The 16,340-nt window shown below is 35.5% G+C and overlaps 3 protein-coding genes across 5 annotated transcripts; all 3 read left to right on the top strand.

The window, feature by feature from the left end:
* Positions 1-440: 440 nt before the first annotated feature.
* Positions 441-3,359, top strand: LOC122295352 (alcohol dehydrogenase-like). Its single transcript, XM_043104358.1, has 10 exons — positions 441-600; positions 1,058-1,194; positions 1,395-1,441; positions 1,589-1,914; positions 2,017-2,099; positions 2,209-2,284; positions 2,461-2,522; positions 2,620-2,715; positions 2,821-2,982; positions 3,079-3,359. Exons 1-10 carry the CDS (start codon positions 564-566, stop codon positions 3,193-3,195), a joined length of 1,143 nt encoding a protein of 380 aa, XP_042960292.1. The 5' UTR covers positions 441-563; the 3' UTR covers positions 3,196-3,359.
* A 3,335-nt stretch (positions 3,360-6,694) lies between these two features.
* Positions 6,695-10,338, top strand: LOC122295351 (alcohol dehydrogenase-like). 3 transcript variants are annotated; one of them, XM_043104356.1, is made up of 11 exons: positions 6,695-7,173; positions 7,317-7,488; positions 7,928-8,064; positions 8,395-8,441; positions 8,581-8,906; positions 9,009-9,091; positions 9,187-9,262; positions 9,427-9,488; positions 9,586-9,681; positions 9,799-9,960; positions 10,059-10,338. In XM_043104356.1, the coding sequence occupies exons 1-11, from the start codon at positions 7,093-7,095 to the stop codon at positions 10,173-10,175; spliced, it is 1,359 nt and encodes a 452-aa protein (XP_042960290.1). In that variant the 5' UTR covers positions 6,695-7,092; the 3' UTR covers positions 10,176-10,338. The 3 variants fall into 3 exon arrangements, with proteins under 3 accessions (XP_042960290.1, XP_042960289.1, XP_042960291.1); XM_043104355.1 differs by having other exon boundaries at positions 6,696-7,151; positions 7,339-7,488; XM_043104357.1 differs by having other exon boundaries at positions 6,696-7,173; positions 7,339-7,488.
* Positions 10,339-12,226: 1,888 nt separating this feature from the next.
* LOC122295354 (alcohol dehydrogenase) lies at positions 12,227-15,381 on the top strand. The gene is made up of 10 exons (XM_043104360.1): positions 12,227-12,523; positions 13,001-13,137; positions 13,444-13,490; positions 13,631-13,956; positions 14,068-14,150; positions 14,246-14,321; positions 14,486-14,547; positions 14,649-14,744; positions 14,846-15,007; positions 15,108-15,381. Exons 1-10 carry the CDS (start codon positions 12,487-12,489, stop codon positions 15,222-15,224), a joined length of 1,143 nt encoding a protein of 380 aa, XP_042960294.1. The 5' UTR covers positions 12,227-12,486; the 3' UTR covers positions 15,225-15,381.
* Positions 15,382-16,340: the final 959 nt, after the last annotated feature.

The following is a 16,340-nucleotide window of genomic DNA, read 5'->3' as shown; positions in this document are numbered from 1 at the left end:
GATGTCTTGTGTGATGGTAGCAGGGTGACAACTTGGCAAAGAGTACTGCCATCCATGTTGTCATTGAATAATCATATTGGTTCAACTATTTCCTTCAAGTTTATCCATGTATTTGCTTATTATTAAGATTTAAATTTATATAATTTAAAAATTAGAGCTTTCATTGATATAATTTTATATAATTTATATATATTGTAAATTGAATCCTAATTAATTAATTAATTAAGAGGACTATCCGAAAACTACAGCACCAAAACCATATGCCGAACTTCGATTTTATTTTTCAGGATATGTATGATTTTGAACTTAGAATAATATAATGTAAAAAAGTATTAATATTATAATTATTAATCAAACCAGCAGGCGCAGTGGAATACCACTATTGGTTTTGACACACAGTGACAATGCAATTTGCTTGTTTGGCATAGTGGTATTCTTAACGGTTTTCTCTTCTATCACAAGCATTGACACTATATATACCCCCCCACACAGAGTCGGAGACACATCTCACAATCAAAACAAAGCAATCGATCGATCCATCACCATCATCATCCGAGGTAGCCATGTCAAGCACAACCGGTCAGGTTATTAAGTGCAAAGGTGAGCCGCCACCAATACCACATTTCTGCTATTTTTCAAATACGATCTCATCTTATTCGGTGATCTGTTTTTCGGTGTTGGTGATTAGATGTCGCTGCTTCTGTAATTTTTTCTGCTTCATTTTTAGTTATTGACAAATGGGTTTGATTTTATAACAAAAAAGGATCTTCTTTTATTTATTTTAGTTAGATTTTACCTGTCTGACAGAAATTCTTCTCTTTTGTTAAACTTTTTCCCCTTATTTCTAGTTCTTGCGCATGCTAGCGATGAGAGACATGGTTTGGTGCTTGATTTTTATTTTATTTTATTTTTTGTTGTCCTCAAGTTGCTTCGATATTTCCGGAAATTATGTTTTGGGGCTGTAGGTTGATTATTCTTTCTTGCATTATTTTTGAAAATTAGAAATTTTGATGTTATCTTGGAATTATCTGCTAACTGGGTTATGTGTTTAATGTAGCCGCGGTGGCATGGGAAGCTGGTAAGCCACTGGTGATTGAAGAAGTGGAAGTGGCACCACCTCAGGCAAACGAAGTCCGAGTGAAGATCCTTTTCACCTCCCTTTGTCATACTGATGTTTACTTCTGGGAAGCGAAGGTAACAGATTTGATATAATATAATACAGGCATCTCTGATTAATCTCTTAATGAGAGCAGTAGACGTAAATGGCATAGATTTTTATTAATAAATTCCATATTATGCAAATGGCATATATTGATCATAACTGAATTCGATCGGTTTAGTTGAGGTTGTATTCACTTTTGTAGTGGAAACTCAAAAGGTCCTTTATATTTCAGGGCCAGACACCGCTATTTCCTCGCATATTTGGTCATGAAGCTGGAGGGTATGTACATTTCTAAATTTGTAACAGTTGTATTTTCAGCACATGGGTCTTGAGTAATTGATGTAACGTTTTCTAGGTATTAAAAAATAAAAAACTGGTTTTTAGTTATGTGAAAGAGAACTTATTATTTGCTTTGCTTTTGTTTAGAATTGTGGAAAGTGTAGGCGAGGGTGTTACTGATCTCAAACCAGGAGACCATGTTCTCCCTGTATTCACTGGGGAGTGCAAGGAATGTCGCCATTGTAAGTCAGAGGAGAGTAATATGTGTGACCTTCTTAGGATTAACACCGACAGGGGTGTTATGCTTAGTGACGGCAAGACGAGATTCTCTAAAAATGGACAGCCAATTTACCATTTTGTTGGCACCTCTACATTTAGTGAATACACTGTTATCCATGTTGGCTGCCTTGCCAAGATCAATCCTGCAGCCCCGCTAGACAAAGTTTGTGTTCTTAGTTGCGGAATATCCACAGGTGCAGAGCAGTTCCTTGCATTTGAAGAATAGTATTGATAGCATTGAGAATGTTCTTACAATCTTGCAGTTTCCAATGATCTTTTTGGTTTTGTGGTTGAAGGTCTTGGTGCCACTTTGAATGTTGCGAAACCCAAGAAGGGTCAATCTGTAGCTGTCTTTGGATTGGGTGCCGTCGGCCTTGCTGTAAGTTTTTCTTTTTAATGTTTTGTTTCTTTTGGCAACTGCAAAGAGATTGCTGTAAGTTTCTTTTTAATTTTTCTCAATTTATCACTCTTCTTTTGCTGATATTTAGGCTGCTGAAGGCGCAAGGATTGCTGGGGCTTCAAGAATCATTGGTGTTGACCTGAACTCCAGTCGTTTTGAGGAAGGTTAGTTAATTGATTGCTTAATTGATTGCACAAATGAACATATAAATACATTCAAGGTATTTGGTAGATAAAATGATCCTAATGTTTTCTTTTTGATAAGTAGGACTTTGTTCCTATGGTTGTTGATTTGGTATATATGTATTGGTGATGGCTTATATTATCAATCTCTTTGACAGCCAAGAAATTTGGTGTCACTGAATTTGTGAATCCAAAAGATCATGACAAGCCCGTTCAACAGGTTACTTTGAACACCATGACCTTTTTTATTTTGTGACCAGTAAGTTCCGATTCCAGACACATTGTCATTGTTTTAACGTTGGAGTTTTGATTAATAGGTACTTGCTGAGATGACTGACGGAGGGGTGGATCGGGCTGTTGAATGTACTGGAAGCATCCAGGCCATGATCTCAGCTTTTGAATGCGTTCATGATGTAATGACTAAATAATTTTTTTTATCCCGTTCAGTTATCAGAGATCAGAGAAATAGTTCTTCAAGTATCTAATCATGTTGAAACTAAAATTTGCTTCTTTGTCAGGGTTGGGGTGTTGCAGTGCTTGTTGGAGTACCAAATAAAGATGATTCATTCAAGACTCATCCCATGAACCTGCTGAATGAGAGGACTCTTAAGGGTACCTTCTTTGGCAACTACAAGCCCCGCACCGATATTCCAGATGTCGTGGAAAAGTACATGAACAAGGTAAGATTTTCTTCCTGCGGAAGAACTTTTGCAGTTTTCATCAGATTCAACTGTGTTCTATACCCTTGTGAATGACACCATCTTCTGTTGTTGTAGGAGCTAGAACTTGATAAATTTCTCACTCACGCTGTCACGTTTTCGGAGATCAACAAAGCGTTTGAGTACATGCTGCATGGGAAGTCTATCCGGTGCATTATCCGCATGGATGCTTAAAACTCTACATTTGTTCTGTGCATTCTTGTAATCAGAACAAGATCTTAAGTAAGTATTCATGTGATTATGCAGAGAAAACAATCAGTTTTTCGTTACTTTTATGTGGTATTGTCGAACAGTACTTGGGAATAAAATTTAAATATGTTTTCCTTTGCCTGTGTTAATATATTCCTGTTCGTTCAGAATGAGTTATCTTTATATAAATTGTTTTTCTAGCAATGAAATTTGCTTATCGATATACATTCAGCCTCTTTTTTCTTTTTATTATATTTCTTTTGTTCTCGAACTGTTCCTAAATCCTTGCGCACAAGTCAATTGATTCAAGACACCATCAAGTCAACGTGTAAACGGTGCTTGGGACACTCATGTTCCAGCTTCCCACACAACATATGTTTAATTTTCCATTGAAATTCGACTTTTCAACGTGCCTACTAATAGATGAGTAGTAGGCGAGCTGTGCAATGGTTCTTTGCCAGGTGTTAAATTATAATATAAATAATAACAATACCGCTACGGGCAACCGAGCGGCGGACCTTTGTTCAATCGGCTAACGTGCAATGCCGATTTATTAAAGAAAAAAAAAAATAAAAGAAAGAAAAGCTAACACAGATGAAAGGAAATGTGGGAAACTTTCAGATTTCAGAAACAGAAATCTAAAAGAATGAAGAAGGAAGAACTGATAGTAGTCATCGGCAAACAGGCCACTCAACATAAATGGTATGGTAGAAAAATAAGCAATTTAGGCCTACTTTAAATTATCAAAGGCAGATAGGCCAAATTGTCACGAACAACAGAACAATATGTAAACTTCGTGGTTTCAAAATGTAAATTCTTGATTTTAATCTAGTCTGTTCAACTACAATAACAATCAAAAGTAACATTAATGAGGCTCCAAATCAAACCGTTTGATTTTCTACAATATCCCTATCCAACACTTTAAGTACTATCAGTAACCATATATATCCTCGATTTCGGTTAGGGTTAGGGCTAGTGTTAGAGTTTTAGGATTTTGTGGGAAGGAAATTTCAGATCTGGGTGGAGAAGACGAAGGGGGGCTTCGTAGAGAAGACAAAGAAGAAGACGATGACAGTGGCTTCGCGGGTGTTTGTGGAGAAGACGTAATTAGCTTTTGTGGGATGTGGTTTCGTCGTCGTTGGCAACTGTGGGGATAAGGGTTTCAATGGAGAAGACAATAAAAGCATAGGAACAGGAGAAGACTCAGACGAAAACTTCTATCTTCATGGGCATGGGGATGGAGGCCTTTGTTTGGGTTTGGCTATGATAAGAGAAATGACGTAGTTTCTAATTATACCATGTCGGATGCAATGCTGTGAGGGTGTCTTAGGTCGGTTGCGAGTAGAGTTTTTCAAATAATAAATTTATTATTTTATATCCTTCAAGCTTTTAAAACTAAGGAGCTAGTTTGGATAGTGGAGTGTTTTGAGAATATTTTATTACAATTTATTATTTTATTATTATTTTTCACATATTTTTTATTATTTTATATTATTATTCATTATTATTTATTATTTTATTATTATTTTTTCACTATTACTCACATAATATCTTAGATCACTTTACTATTTAAAAATAACTTAGAGATATTTCAAATCTTGATATGAGAATGGCTTTGTGAGAGATTGCGGATGAAATTGGTTCACGGTTCACAGCAATAGAATTCTCTTAAGAATGAAAAATCTTAAAAAGGAATCTTTTAAACTTTGGAAAAATATAATTGCAAGCATAATTATGCACTAATCTGTATACCAATATGATATGATTGATCAAAAAATAGATTTTATTGAAATAATGTTAATTTAAATTTTAAGTATGAATAAATCAGTATTGATACACAGATTAGCATGTAACTGTACTTGTATATAGCAAAATTCTTTTAACTTTCTTATAAACATTCAACTGATCTTGCCCACACTCCGATTCCTTCGGGATGCTCCTTTACCCCCACTTAATATTTTAATAGAATATATGAGTCTCAAAAGATTTTTAAACTAAGAACAAAGAGGACAGGACGGAAAAATAAACTTTAATGTTGGGGTGAAACTATAAAACAAACAAACAAAAAACATCTTTTTTTGGGTAACAAAGTTAATTTTCATAGAATTTTTAATATATATTTTTTAATTTCGTGGATTTTTAAGGAGTTTCAAACTTAAGGTAGATGCCAATGGGAGGAAAGGCTTCTCCCCAATCAATTTCTTGATAGGAGTTATTTCATTATTTTTTGGCTACACCAATCAATTTTATAGATGTTGCAAAAGGTAATAATAAAAATTAGCATAAAAAATAAGTATAAGAAATTCAACAAAGAAAAGTAATTATATTGAGGTTTACTTTTTTACAAAGACTTATATGAAATTAGTATAAATTATTTCTCTAACTATACTGCATAACTATGGTTGTATGTTGCTTAATAACCTTTGCAAGGGCGTCTTCTTCTCCTACTCACCTTCAACTGCATAAGGAATAACTTGGCCAATTTTTTTAAACTGTTTATGGAGCCAGGTGCCAGGAATCCAAATCATACTCTCGTCAGTCCCTTCAAAGTTAATTAGAAGGCTCTACAAACAACTTTACGGAGAAATTGTGTAAAATTATGTGTGCCTTAAAGGTTTTGAAGTGCTTGAACGAGTCCCAGGTCTCATCATACATTGGTTGTATACTTTGATTATTAGCTTGAGGAAAAGCTTTAAAAATACATACTAACTTCTATTGGTTTAATACGTAAAAATGAAGGCTTAAATATAATTAAAACAAATAGAGTAGGAAGTAGAGCTAAAATGATAGCGGAATTTTTATTTATTTTTTAATAAAAATTGTACAGATCTTGATTTCTTCTATAAAAAAATAAGAAAAAAAGTGAATCAAAAGCGATTTCTCTCTTTCTCAATTCCAAGAGAAAGAGAGAACTTTCACTATGGCCAGAAATCTAAAAATTTCCTATATAAATATAGTTATGCTACATATAATTATTTTCATATATTTTTTATATATTTTATTAATATAATTTGTTAAATAACTATTTTATATTAAAAAAATTAATTCAACCAATTACCATAATTGGGTATATAAAAAATATATAAAAGTCACTTTACATAAATTTTTTTATAAATATCGCGGCGGAATTGAGAGACAAAAGTGAATAAAAACAAGGGGCAAAAACGTAAATATGCAAATAAAAACGAGGGACAAAAATGGGAGGGAAAAATGGTCGAGAAGTCAATGTTCAAGGAACTGAGGGGTAAAAAAGTAAAACTACCAATAAAACAAAAACAAACCGACGGACAAAAAGGGTAAACAAACAAAATAGAGGGGTAAAACTATAAATGCACGAACATAATCTTAAAAAAGCAGGAATAAAAAGGGAAAACAACTAAAAAAAGAAGGGCAAAACTGGAAAAAAATTGTGACACGAAAAATACCATCAGGAAAAGGACATTGACTATGCAGTATGCTTCCTTAAACCAGCAGGCGCAGTGGAATGCTACTACTGGTTTTGACACAGTGAGAACCTTTGAACTTGGAACCAACTTTGCTTGTTTGGCATGGTGATGTTCTTAGAGCACTGGCATAGTGGTATTTTCCTCCTTTTCTCTCACACCGAAAGAGAGCTCCCCCCATTTTCGTCTTCCTTCTTTCCGTCGACGTACCCTCTCCTTACTCAAAAACCAGACTTCAAAATAAGCAGACAGACCTGCAAACGACCACGCGCATGGTCATGGCCTCGGCAATCTGCGCTCCCACGTTTTTATCAACACCCGTCTCTTCTACAAAATCATCCATTTACACCACATCTTCTTCTCTAGCGTCACAATCTAAAACCCCGAAACTTCATCTCCCCAAAGCGGCTCCTCCACTGGGCCCCAGTCTTTTCTCTCCATGGAGTGGTTTGAAGCATCTGGGTATAATCTCAATCACGCCGAAGTCTCTCAATTCAGGTTCTTCTTCTCATCTTGGTTGGTGGGTATTTTATCTTTTGGACATTCATTATTCATTTTCTTTTTAGTCTGTTGAATCTAGCTGGAATGTGATTCCTTGCATGTTATCTTTCTTTCGTTTTAGTCAAATTTGGGACTTGGCAATAGTCTTGCCAATGCTCTTAGCGGGTTTCTCCTTTTCTTACAGGCATTGACACTAGATATACCTCCCCACGCACAGTCGGAGACACATATCTCAAAATCAAAACAAAGCAATCGATTGATCGATCATCTACATCATCATCATCATCCGTGGTAGCCATGTCAAGCACAGCCGGTCAGGTTATTAAGTGCAAAGGTGAGCCGCCAGCATTACCACTTTTCTGCTATTTTTCAAATACGATCTTATCTTATTCGGTGCTCTGTTTTTTGGTGTTGGTGATCAGTTGTCGCTGCTTCTGTAATTTTTTCTGCTTCATTTTTAGTTATTGACCAATGGGTTTGTTTTTATAACAAAAAAGGATCTTCTTTTATTGATTTTAGTTAGATTATCTGTCTGACATAAATTATTCTCTTTCGTTAACCTTTTCCCCCTTATTTCTAGTTCCTGCGCATGCTAGCTACGAGAGACATGGTTTGGTGTTCGATTTTTATTTTTAATTTTTGTTGTCTTCGAGTTGTTTTGATTATGTTTTGTGGCTGTAGATTGATGAATCTTTCTTTTATAATTCTTCAAAATTTGAGATTTTGATGTTATGTTGGAATCATCTGCTAACTGGGTTATGTGTTTAATGTAGCCGCGGTGGCATGGGAAGCTGGTAAGCCACTGGTGATTGAAGAAGTGGAAGTGGCACCACCTCAGGCAAACGAAGCCCGAGTGAAGATCCTTTTCACCTCCCTTTGTCACACTGATGTTTACTTCTGGGAAGCGAAGGTAACAGATTTGAGATAATATAATGCAGGCATCTCTGATTAATCTCTTAATGAGAGCAGTAGACGTAAATGGCATAGATTTTTTTATCAATAAATTCCGTATTATGCAAATGATTTTCTAGCATACCAATACCCAACATCTTGGTTTTCTATTTTTTTTTTTTTGGGGGGGGGGGGGGGGGGAAGTTTTGCACCTTTTTTGGCTCTCCCCTCTGTTTCGTGCAATACTTACATAGCAATTACGAACTTTGATCATAACTGAATTTGATCAGTTTAGTTGAGGATGTATTCACTTTTGTAGTGGAAACTCAAAAGGTCCTTTATATTTCAGGGGCAGACACCGCTGTTTCCTCGCATATTTGGGCATGAAGCTGGAGGGTATGTATATTTCTAAATTTTTAACAGTTGTATTTCCAGAACATGGGTCTTGAGTATAATTACCGTTTTCTAGGTATTACAAAAAACTGATTTTTAGTTATGCGAAAGAGTACCTATTGTTTGCTTTGCTTTTGTTTAGAATTGTGGAGAGTGTAGGCGAGGGTGTTACTGATCTCAAACCAGGGGACCATGTTCTCCCTGTATTCACTGGTGAGTGCAAGGAATGTCGCCACTGTAAGTCAGAGGAGAGTAATATGTGTGACCTCCTTAGGATTAACACCGACAGGGGTGTTATGCTTAGCGATGGCAAGACGAGATTCTCCAAAAATGGACAGCCAATTTACCATTTTGTTGGCACCTCTACATTTAGTGAATACACTGTTGTCCATGTTGGCTGCCTTATCAAGATCAACCCTGCAGCCCCACTAGACAAAGTTTGTGTTCTTAGTTGCGGAATATCCACAGGTTCAGAGCAGTTCCTTGCATTTGAAGAATATTACTGATAGCGTTGAGAATGTTCTTACAATCTAGTAGTTTCCAATAATCTATTTGGTTTCGTGCTTGTAGGTCTCGGTGCCACTTTGAATGTTGCAAAACCCAAGAAGGGTCAATCTGTAGCTGTCTTTGGATTGGGTGCTGTCGGCCTTGCTGTAGGTTTTTCTTTTTAATGTTTTGTTTCTCTTGGCAACTGCAAAGAGATTGTGATTATTTTTCTCAATTGATCTCTTCTTTTGCTGATATTTAGGCTGCTGAAGGCGCAAGAATTGCTGGGGCTTCAAGAATCATTGGTGTTGACCTGAACTCCAGTCGTTTCGAGGAAGGTTAGTTAATTGATTGCACAAATGAACATATAAATACATTCAAGGTATTTGGTAGATAAAATGATCCTAATGTTTTCTTTTTGATAAGTAGTACTTTGTTCCCATGGTTGTTGAGTTGGTATTTATGTATTGGTGATGGCTTATATTATCGATCTCTTTAACAGCCAAGAAATTTGGTGTCACTGAATTTGTGAATCCAAAAGATCATGACAAGCCCATTCAACAGGTTACTTTTAACACCATGACCTTTATTATTTTGTGAGCAGTAAGTTCTGATTCTGGACACATCGTCATTGTTTTAACATTGGAATTTTGATTAATAGGTGCTTGCTGAGATGACTGACGGAGGGGTGGATCGGGCTGTTGAATGTACTGGAAGCATCCAGGCCATGATCTCAGCTTTTGAATGCGTTCATGATGTAATGACTAAATAAATCGACTAAATAAATCTTTTATCCCGTTCAGTTATTAGAGATCAGAGAAATAGTTCTTCAAGTATCTAATCATGTTGAAACTAAAATTTGCCTCTTTTTCAGGGTTGGGGTGTTGCAGTGCTTGTTGGAGTCCCAAATAGAGACGACTTATTCAAGACTCATCCTATAAACGTGCTGAATGAGAGGACTCTTAAGGGCACCTTCTTTGGCAACTACAAGCCCCGCACCGATATTCCGGATGTCGTTGAAAAATACATGAACAAGGTACCTTTTCTTTCTGTGGAAGAACTTTAGCAGTGTTCATCAGATTCAATTGTGTTCTATACTCTTGTGAATGAGACAATCTTCTGTTGTTGTTGTAGGAGCTAGAACTTGATAAATTTATCACTCATTCCGTCACTTTTCCGGAGATCAACAAAGCGTTTGAGTACCTGCTGCATGCGAAGTCTATCCGGTGCATTATTCGCATGGATGCTTAAAACTCTTAACAGTTTTTCTGTGCATTGTTGTAATTAGAATAAGATCTTAAGTAATGTTCATGTGATTATGCAGAGAGAACAGTCAGTTTTTCGTTACTTTTATGTGGTATTGACGAATGTTACTTGGGAATAAAATTTACGTATGTTTTCCTTTGCCTGTTAATATATTCCCTTTAAAAAAAAAAAATTAGAAAGAGGATAGAATCTTAATTTTATTGATTACCCTCACTTGTAACAGAGGAAAATCGTAATTACAATAAGATACTTAGGGGTTACAAATGATCAAAAAATCTAAACCCAAGCATAAAAACAAAAAAACAAAATGTTATAGAACATCCTAATACAATGCCATAGAAAGAACCCTTAAGGAACGTAAATACCTGCAAGAAGAAACACGTGCAAAAAAAGGAATATTAGAAGAATTAATACCAAAAGAACGACTTACCCGGCAAGGTCTTACGAAAGTCACAATCAAGGGAGACCCAACTTGTCCACTAGGCCTTCAGCACCCCCTCTTAATATATTCCTGTTCGTTCATAATGAGTTCCTGGAAATGAAATCTGGAGCACAAACTTTAAAAAATCATGATATGAGGAGGGCTTTGTGGCGGAGATTGTGGATGAAATTAGTAATAGCTGTCAAGCTTGGTGATGTAATGGAGGCATGTTGACAATTTCTAGTGCTTGCTGATATTCCTACAAAGCTTAGAGGTTCATTGGTGATAGAAAAAGCTTGTCTGCAAATAGTATTTATATTATTTGTTAGTTTGTATGGTTGTTCTAGGATAGGATAAGCTTATTCTTTTGTGATATGATATGTCTTGTACTGAAGTTTGGTTTACAGTTCACAGCCATAGAATTCTCTTTTGGATGTTTATACAGAGAAAGTTGAATGTTCAACTTTCTCTGTATTAACATTCAACTCTTGTCCTCACCTTTGGCCCCCCACCCCAATTTCTTTGGGGATGCTCCTTTACCCCCACTTAATTTAATAAAAATTAGCATTAAAAAATAATTAGAAGAAAATTCAACATAGAAAAGCATTCATATTGATCTATAAACATCTTAACTTTCTTCAATTAATAGCTGGCAGCAGGGTGACAACTTGCAAGACCCCTCTCCATGATACCATTATCTTAAGATTGTAGTTCTGCATATTATCATAGTATATTCATTGAATAATTTTATTGCTTAAATTATTTCCTTGAAGTTTGTCTATGTATTTGTTTAGAAAAAATCTAGTTGCAAGCACATCCTAAAAAATAAAGCGGAAGTACCGCAGATGGTTTTGGTGCTGTAGTTTTGGGATAGCCCTCTCAATTAATTAATTAGGATTGAATTAAAATATATATATATATATATATATGTATATATATATAGCAACTTGTATAATCTCTTTAGGATTCAACTAGTCTAAGTTTAGGAGTAATAAACAAATACAAATATTTAAGTCATACAAAAACTCCAAAAAATAAAAAAAATAAAAAATTGACGTGATTTAACGTAGTATGTTAAATTATAAAATTATTTTTATTGTAAAGTAGATTTAACGTATCATATAAATAATCTCAATTTATAAATTTACTTTTATAAAATTTATTTATTACAGTAGCACATCTCATAAACAAATGAGTTTTGCTATATACAAGCAAAGTCGCATACTAATCTGCATATCAATACTGATTTCTCTATATTTAAAATTTAAATTAGTATTATTTTTAATAAAATTTATTTTTTGATCAATTATATTAAATTTATGCATATATTAGTACACTTTTATACTTATAATTAGATTTTTTTCGAATAATATAAAACAAAAAAGTATTAAATATTGTAGTTAAATCATAAAATATCATCATATCCCCCATCTTCAAAATTGAGTGGTTATGGTACTTTGACCCCTCCTCTAATGTATAAAGATATGATAAAATATTAGTTAAATGTTAAGAAAAGATGGCTCAACGGCGACTCGTGCCTCGTGGGTCCTGAGAAGCATAATATATATATTTATATTTTTAATATTTAAAAAAATTAAAATTCACAATAGAAATAGTCGTCTCTCCCAAAGGCAATGACCCATTGACCATGCAATATGTGTCCTTAAACCAGTAGGCGCAGCGGAATACTACTACTGGTTTTGAACTTGGAACAAACTTCGCTTGTTTGGCATAGTGGTATTCTTAGCGGTTTTATCCATCTCTCATAGGCATTGACACTATATATACCTCCACATACACAGTTGGAGACTCATATCTTACAATCAAAACAAAGCAATCGATTAATCATCCTTATCATCATCATCCGAGGTAGTCATGTCGAGCACAGTCGGTCAGGTTATTAAGTGCAGAGGTGAGCCGCCACTATTTCTTCTTTTCTGCTATTTGTCGATTACGATCGTAGGTTATTCGATAATCTGTTTTCTGGTGTTGGTGATCAGTTGTCCCTGCTTCTGTTATTTTTGTCTGCTTCATTTTTAATTATTGACCAATGGGTTTGTTTTTATAACGAAAAAAGATCTTCTTTTATTAATTTTAGTTTGATTTTATCTGTCTGGCAGAAATTCTTCTCTTTTGTTTTACTTTTTTCCCTTGTTTCTAGTTGTTGCGCATGCTAGCTATGAGAGACATGGTTTGGTGTTTGCTTTTTTGGTCTTCAAGTTGTTTCGATATTTCGGGAAATGTTTGATTTTTTGGTCTTCAAGTTGTTTCGATATTTCGGGAAATTATGTTTTGGGGCTGTAGGCTGATGACTCTTTCTTGTATCGTTATTGAAAATTTGATGTTATATTGGGGTCATCTGCTAATTGGAGTCATGTGTTTAATGTAGCCGCGGTGGCATGGGAAGCTGGTAAGCCACTGGTGATTGAAGAAGTGGAAGTGGCACCACCTCAGGCGAACGAAGTCCGAGTGAAGATCCTGTTCACCTCCCTTTGCCACACTGATGTTTACTTCTGGGAAGCGAAGGTAACAGATTTGGATAATATACTGCAGGCATCTCTGATTAATCTCTTAATGAGAGCCGTAGACGTAATGGCATAGATTTTTTTTTATCAATAAATTCCATGTTAGAGCAAAATAGCCAACTGGTTTTTGCGCGGGGGGGAATCCTCATAGTTTTGCCCCGTTTTATTGCGCTTTTTGGCTCTCCCCTCTGTTTCGTGTAAGATTTACATAACAAGTACCAACTTTGATCATAACTGAATTTGATCAGTTTAGTTGACGATGTATTCACTTTTGTTGTGGAAACTCAAAAGGTCCTTTATATTTCAGGGACAGACACCGCTGTTTCCTCGCATATTTGGTCATGAAGCTGGAGGGTATGTATATTTCTAAATTTTAAGAGTCTACTTTCAGCACATGGGTCTCGAGTTATTGATATACCGTTTACTGGGCATTAAAACAAACTGGTTTTTAGTTATGTGATAGAGTAATTATTGTTTGCTTTGCTTTTGTTTAGAATTGTGGAGAGTGTAGGCGAGGGTGTAACTGATCTCAAACCAGGAGACCATGTTCTCCCTGTATTCACTGGGGAGTGCAAGGAATGTCGCCATTGTAAGTCAGAGGAGAGTAATATGTGTGACCTCCTTAGGATTAACACTGACAGGGGTGTTATGCTTAGCGACGGCAAGACAAGATTCTCCAAAAATGGACAGCCAATTTACCATTTTGTTGGCACCTCTACATTTAGTGAATACACTGTTGTCCATGTTGGCTGCCTTGCCAAGATCAACCCTGCAGCCCCACTAGACAAAGTTTGTGTTCTTAGTTGCGGAATATCCACAGGTGCGATATCTTAGTTTGTGTTCCTTGCATTTGAAGAATAGTACTGATAGCATCGAGAATGTTCTTACAATCTAGTAGTTTCCAATGATCTATTTGGTTTCGTGCTTGAAGGTCTCGGTGCCACTTTGAATGTTGCAAAACCCAAGAAGGGTCAATCTGTAGCTGTCTTTGGATTGGGTGCAGTCGGCCTTGCTGTAAGTTCTTCTTTTTAATGTTTTGTTTCTTTTGGCCACTGCAAAAAGATTGTAATTATTTTTCTCAATTGATCTCTATTTTTGCTGATATTTAGGCTGCTGAAGGGGCAAGGATTGCTGGGGCTTCAAGAATCATTGGTGTTGACCTGAACTCCAGTCGCTTCGAGGAAGGTTAGTTAATTGATTGCACAAATGAACATATAAATACATGCAAGGTATCTAATAGATACAATGTTCCTAATGTTTTCTTTTTGATAAGTAATACGTTGTCCCAATGGTCATTGAGTTGGTAGTTATGTATTGATGATGGCTTATATTATTAATCTCTTTGATAGCCAAGAAATTTGGTGTTACTGAATTTGTGAATCCAAAAGATCATGACAAGCCCGTTCATCAGGTTACTTCGAACACCATGGTCTTTTTTTTTTTTTTTTGTGACCTAAAGTTCTGATTCCATACACATTGTCATTGTTTTAACATTGGAATTTTGATTAATAGGTGCTTGCTGAGATGACTGACGGAGGGGTGGATAGGGCTGTTGAATGTACTGGAAGCATCCAGGCCATGATCTCAGCTTTTGAATGCGTTCATGATGTATGACTTCAATAAATTTTGTAGCCCGTTCAGTTATTAGAGATCAGAGAAACAGATCAAGTATCTAATCATGTTGAAACTAAAATTTGCCTCTTTTTCAGGGTTGGGGTGTTGCAGTGCTTGTTGGAGTACCAAATAAAGATGATTCATTCAAGACTCATCCTATAAACCTGCTGAATGAAAGGACTCTTAAGGGTACCTTCTTTGGCAACTACAAGCCCCGCACTGATATTCCGGATGTCGTGGAAAAGTACATGAACAAGGTAAGATTTTCTTCCTGTGGAAGAACTTTTGCAGTTTTCATCAGATTCAACTGTGTTCTATACTTTTTGTGAATGACACCATCTTCTGTTGTTGTTGTAGGAGCTAGAACTTGATAAATTTATCACTCATGCTATCACTTTTTCGGAGATCAACAAAGCGTTTGAGTACATGCTGCATGGGAAGTCTATCCGGTGCATTATTCGCATGGATGCTTAAAACTCTTATACTTTTTCCGTGCATCGTTGTAATTAGAATAAGATCCAAAGTACTGTTCTTATGATTGTGCGGAGAGAACAATCAGTTTTTCGTTACTTTTATGTGGTATTGACGAATATTACTTTGGGAATAAAATTTACATATGTTTTCCTTTGCCTATGTTAATATATTCCTGTTCATTCATAATGAATTATAAATTTATGTTGTTTTTCTGGCCATGAAATTTGCTTATTGTTATGTATTCACGGCCCAGGGTTAGAGATTCTGCCTCGTCTTTCTTATATTTCTTTTGCTCTCGAACTGTTCCTAAGTCCTTGAGCACAAGTCAATTGATTCAAGACACTATCAAGATTCAAGCTAAGACTGAATGTGTAAACGGTGCTTGGGACGCTCATGTTCCAGCTTCCACATGGAATATGTTTAATTTTCCATTGCAATTTGTGACTTTCCAACATGCCTCCCAATACATGTTGGAGCACAAAGTCTAAAAAATCTTGACATGAAGAGGGATGTGTGAGGGAGAATGTGGATGAAATTAGTACTAGCTGTCATGCTTGGTGATGTAATGGTGGCATCTTGAGACTTTCTAGTGCTTACTGATATTCCTAAAAAGAGACGTTTATTGGTGATAGAAAAAGCTTGTCTGCAAACAGTGTTTATATTATTTGTTAGTTTGTAACTTTGTATGGTTGTTTTTGGATAGGATAAGCATATTCTTTTGTGCTTAAGTTTTGTACAAAAGTTCCGTTCGCAGCGATGAAATTCTCTTAAAAGGGAAAAACATTAATTGTAACGACCCGGTTGGGTTGGAGAGTTACTTCTTGACAATAAAACTAACATTTTAACAATATCATTATAGACTTCAAATTTCCAATATCATAAAGAAATCTTGATTCAAACTAATTTTCTCAATATAATAAATTTTTCAAAATGCTAAGTCATTAGAATACAATAAAATTTCTTAATAAATTTTGTGAAAACTCATATAGAAACCCTCCAAGCTTAAACTACCATTCTTAAATCATCTCACCTAATGCTTCATAATCTGATCCTCAACTGAAATGTCTAAAATCATCTAAAAAATATTATGGAGATAATGGATGAGTTATCAATAAC

The sequence above is a fragment of the Carya illinoinensis genome, chromosome 15 (genome assembly GCF_018687715.1).
Source record: "Carya illinoinensis cultivar Pawnee chromosome 15, C.illinoinensisPawnee_v1, whole genome shotgun sequence".
In the NCBI taxonomy this organism is placed as follows: Eukaryota; Viridiplantae; Streptophyta; class Magnoliopsida; order Fagales; family Juglandaceae; genus Carya; species Carya illinoinensis.
The sequence above is the reverse complement of the archived record's forward strand: the minus strand, read 5'-3'. Positions and strand labels throughout refer to the sequence as shown.

Coding starts and splice junctions, on each gene's coding strand:
- LOC122295352 (XM_043104358.1), top strand. CDS start 564: ATGTCAAGCACAACCGGTCAGGTTATTAAGTGCAAAG. Junction 601..1,057: donor TCAGGTTATTAAGTGCAAAG/GTGAGCCGCCAC, acceptor TGTTTAATGTAG/CCGCGGTGGCATGGGAAGCT. Junction 2,285..2,460: donor CTCCAGTCGTTTTGAGGAAG/GTTAGTTAATTG, acceptor TCTCTTTGACAG/CCAAGAAATTTGGTGTCACT.
- LOC122295354 (XM_043104360.1), top strand. CDS start 12,487: ATGTCGAGCACAGTCGGTCAGGTTATTAAGTGCAGAG. Junction 14,548..14,648: donor ATGACAAGCCCGTTCATCAG/GTTACTTCGAAC, acceptor TTTGATTAATAG/GTGCTTGCTGAGATGACTGA. Junction 15,008..15,107: donor TGGAAAAGTACATGAACAAG/GTAAGATTTTCT, acceptor TTGTTGTTGTAG/GAGCTAGAACTTGATAAATT.
- LOC122295351 (XM_043104355.1), top strand. CDS start 6,926: ATGGTCATGGCCTCGGCAATCTGCGCTCCCACGTTTTTATCAACACCC. Junction 9,263..9,426: donor CTCCAGTCGTTTCGAGGAAG/GTTAGTTAATTG, acceptor TCTCTTTAACAG/CCAAGAAATTTGGTGTCACT. Junction 9,682..9,798: donor CTTTTGAATGCGTTCATGAT/GTAATGACTAAA, acceptor CCTCTTTTTCAG/GGTTGGGGTGTTGCAGTGCT.